Source organism: Corapipo altera, unplaced genomic scaffold (genome assembly GCF_003945725.1).
Source record: "Corapipo altera isolate COAL_440 unplaced genomic scaffold, ASM394572v1 60318, whole genome shotgun sequence".
Classification (NCBI taxonomy): domain Eukaryota; kingdom Metazoa; phylum Chordata; class Aves; order Passeriformes; family Pipridae; genus Corapipo; species Corapipo altera.
In genome coordinates this window covers 5,066-7,322 of record NW_020886170.1, presented here as the reverse complement: position 1 = coordinate 7,322, position 2,257 = coordinate 5,066, and the positions used below count along the sequence as shown (strand labels likewise).

Below are 2,257 nucleotides of genomic sequence, written 5' to 3'. Positions count from 1 at the left end.
GGGGGGGGGTTTCGGGGTCCCAGGGGTGATTTTGGGGGTCCCAGGGGGGTTTTTGGGGGTCCCAGGGGGGTTTTGGGGTTCCCAAGGTGATTTTGGGGGTCCCAGGGGTGATTTTGGGGGTCCCCCCCTCAGCCCTGCCGTTGATCAGCCCCCGGGGGGATTTTGGGGGTCAGACCCCGCAGGACGCGGGGCCGGGACCCCCCCCCCCAAAATACCCGGGGTCAGGTGACACGCGGCTCATCACGGGGGGGGACACCCCGAAATTTGGGACCCTCCCCCAAAACCTGAGAGCCCCCAAATTGGGGACCCCTTCAAATCGAGACCCCCTCCAAAAATTGGGACCCTCCCCTAAAATTGGAAACCCTTCCCCTCCAAACTGAGGGACCCCCTCCAAATTATAGGACCCCCCCCCCCCCAAAAAATAAGGCACCCCCCCCCCCCAAATTGAAGAACCCCCCAAAATGAGGATCGCTTTAACTGGGGCCTTTTTTGGGAGGATTTTGGGACGTTTTGGGCATTTTTTTCCCCACTTTTGGGGGGTTCTGGGGATTCCTGCAGCCGGTTTTTGGGGCGATTTTGAGTGTTTTGGGTGGAGGGGTTTAGTTCATTTTTGGGGGGGTTTCACCCATTTTTTTGGGTGTTTCCGGGGGTTCCCGGGGTCCCCGAGGCCGTTTTTGGGGTGAGTTGGGCCGTTTTCGGGTCACTCACAGAGGTATCTGCGGTTCAACATGTCGAAGACCCTCCCGGGGGTCCCGACCACGACGTGAGGGGCCTCGAGCTGCAGCTTCTGGACCTCGGCCCTGACGTTGGTGCCCCCGATGCAGGCGTGGCACGAGGCCCCCATGTAATCCCCGAGCGCCATCACCACCTTCTGGATCTGGGACGTCAGCGGTGACGTCAGCGGTGACGTCAGCGGGGGAAAGAACGGCCCGAAAAAACCCCCAAAATCCCGTTTTCGGCCTTAAAAAAAAAACCCCCCCCTGGCCCCCCCCCCCCCCCCCCGGGAAAAAATTGAGGTAACCCCCCCCCCCCCCCCCCCCCCCCCAAAAGTTGTCCCTCAGCGCCATCACTGCGCTCTGGATCTGTGACGTCATCAGTGATGTCATCAGTGATGTCACCAAAGAGAAAACCCATGCCAGGAAACCCTCCAAAGTCCCGATTTTGGCCATAAAAATCCCCCCTGGATTCAAGTTAATACCCCCCTTTCTTCCCCAAATTATCCCTCAGCACCACTGGGATGTTATGGACCTGTGATGTCATCGGTGACATCACATGATGTCATCGGTGACATCATAAGGGGGAAGAACGCCCCAGAAAACCCCCAAAACCCCACTTTGGGCCCCAAAAACCCACCCCTGAAACCCACTGAAGACCCCCAAGAACCTTTAAAGGGACCCCCCAAACCCCTTCAACCCCCCCCCTCCCAAATCCCTCAAAACTTCCCAAAATTCCCCAAAAAAACCCTCCAGGACCCCTTGAACCCTCCCTGGGACCCCCAAACCTCCCAAATTCCCTGAAACCCCCCCGGGACCCCCAAACTTCCCCAATTCCCCCCCAACCTCCTCCCCCCCCCCTGAACCAGCGCCGGTCACTGGTCCGGACTGGGATGAACTGGGAGCTCTTTGTTCTCCCCCCGCTGGATTCGGGACCCGGGGCCACGGGGAGGCCCCGCCCTGCCCAGGCAGTGGGGGGACTGGGTTATACTGGTCTGTACTGGTCCATACTGGTTTATACTGGTCCATACTGGTTTATACTGGTCCATACTGGTTTACCTGCTGGGCCAGCTCGCGGGTGGGGGCCAGCACGAGGGCCTGGGTGGCCTTGAGGTCGAGCTCGACCTGCTGCAGGATGGAGATGGCGAACGTGGCCGTCTTCCCCGTGCCCGACTGCGCCTGCGCGATGACGTCATAGCCTGGGGACAGAACAGGAAGTGATGTCATAGCCTGGGGACAGAACAGGAAGCAATGTCATAGCCTGGGGACAAACACACAATGATGTCATAGCCTGGAGACAGAGCAGAGTGATGTCATAACCTGGGGACAGAATAGAGTGATGTCATAGCCTAGTACAAAACAGGAAGTGATGTCATAGCCTGGGGACAGAAGAGAGACAATGACATCATAGCCTGGGGACAGAACAGGAAGTGATGTCATAGCCTGGGGACAGAACAGGAAGTGATGTCATAGCCTGGGGACAGAACAGGAAGTGATGTCATAGCCTGGGGACTGAACAGGAAGTGATGTCATAGCCTGGGGAC

The 2,257-nt window shown here is 58.4% G+C and overlaps 1 protein-coding gene across 1 annotated transcript in view; it reads right to left on the bottom strand.

Moving 5' to 3' along the window:
• Positions 1–651: 651 nt before the first annotated feature.
• LOC113941053 (eukaryotic initiation factor 4A-I-like) overlaps positions 652–2,257 on the bottom strand; it is a 3,718-nt gene continuing 2,112 nt past the window's right edge. Inside the window, exons 4-5 of the mRNA XM_027632219.1 lie at positions 1,773–1,912; positions 652–877 (exon numbers count right to left, since the gene is read on the bottom strand). Coding sequence (XP_027488020.1) covers positions 701–877; positions 1,773–1,912 — 317 coding nt within the window. The 3' untranslated portion in view covers positions 652–700. The remainder of the gene's footprint in view (positions 878–1,772; positions 1,913–2,257) is intronic.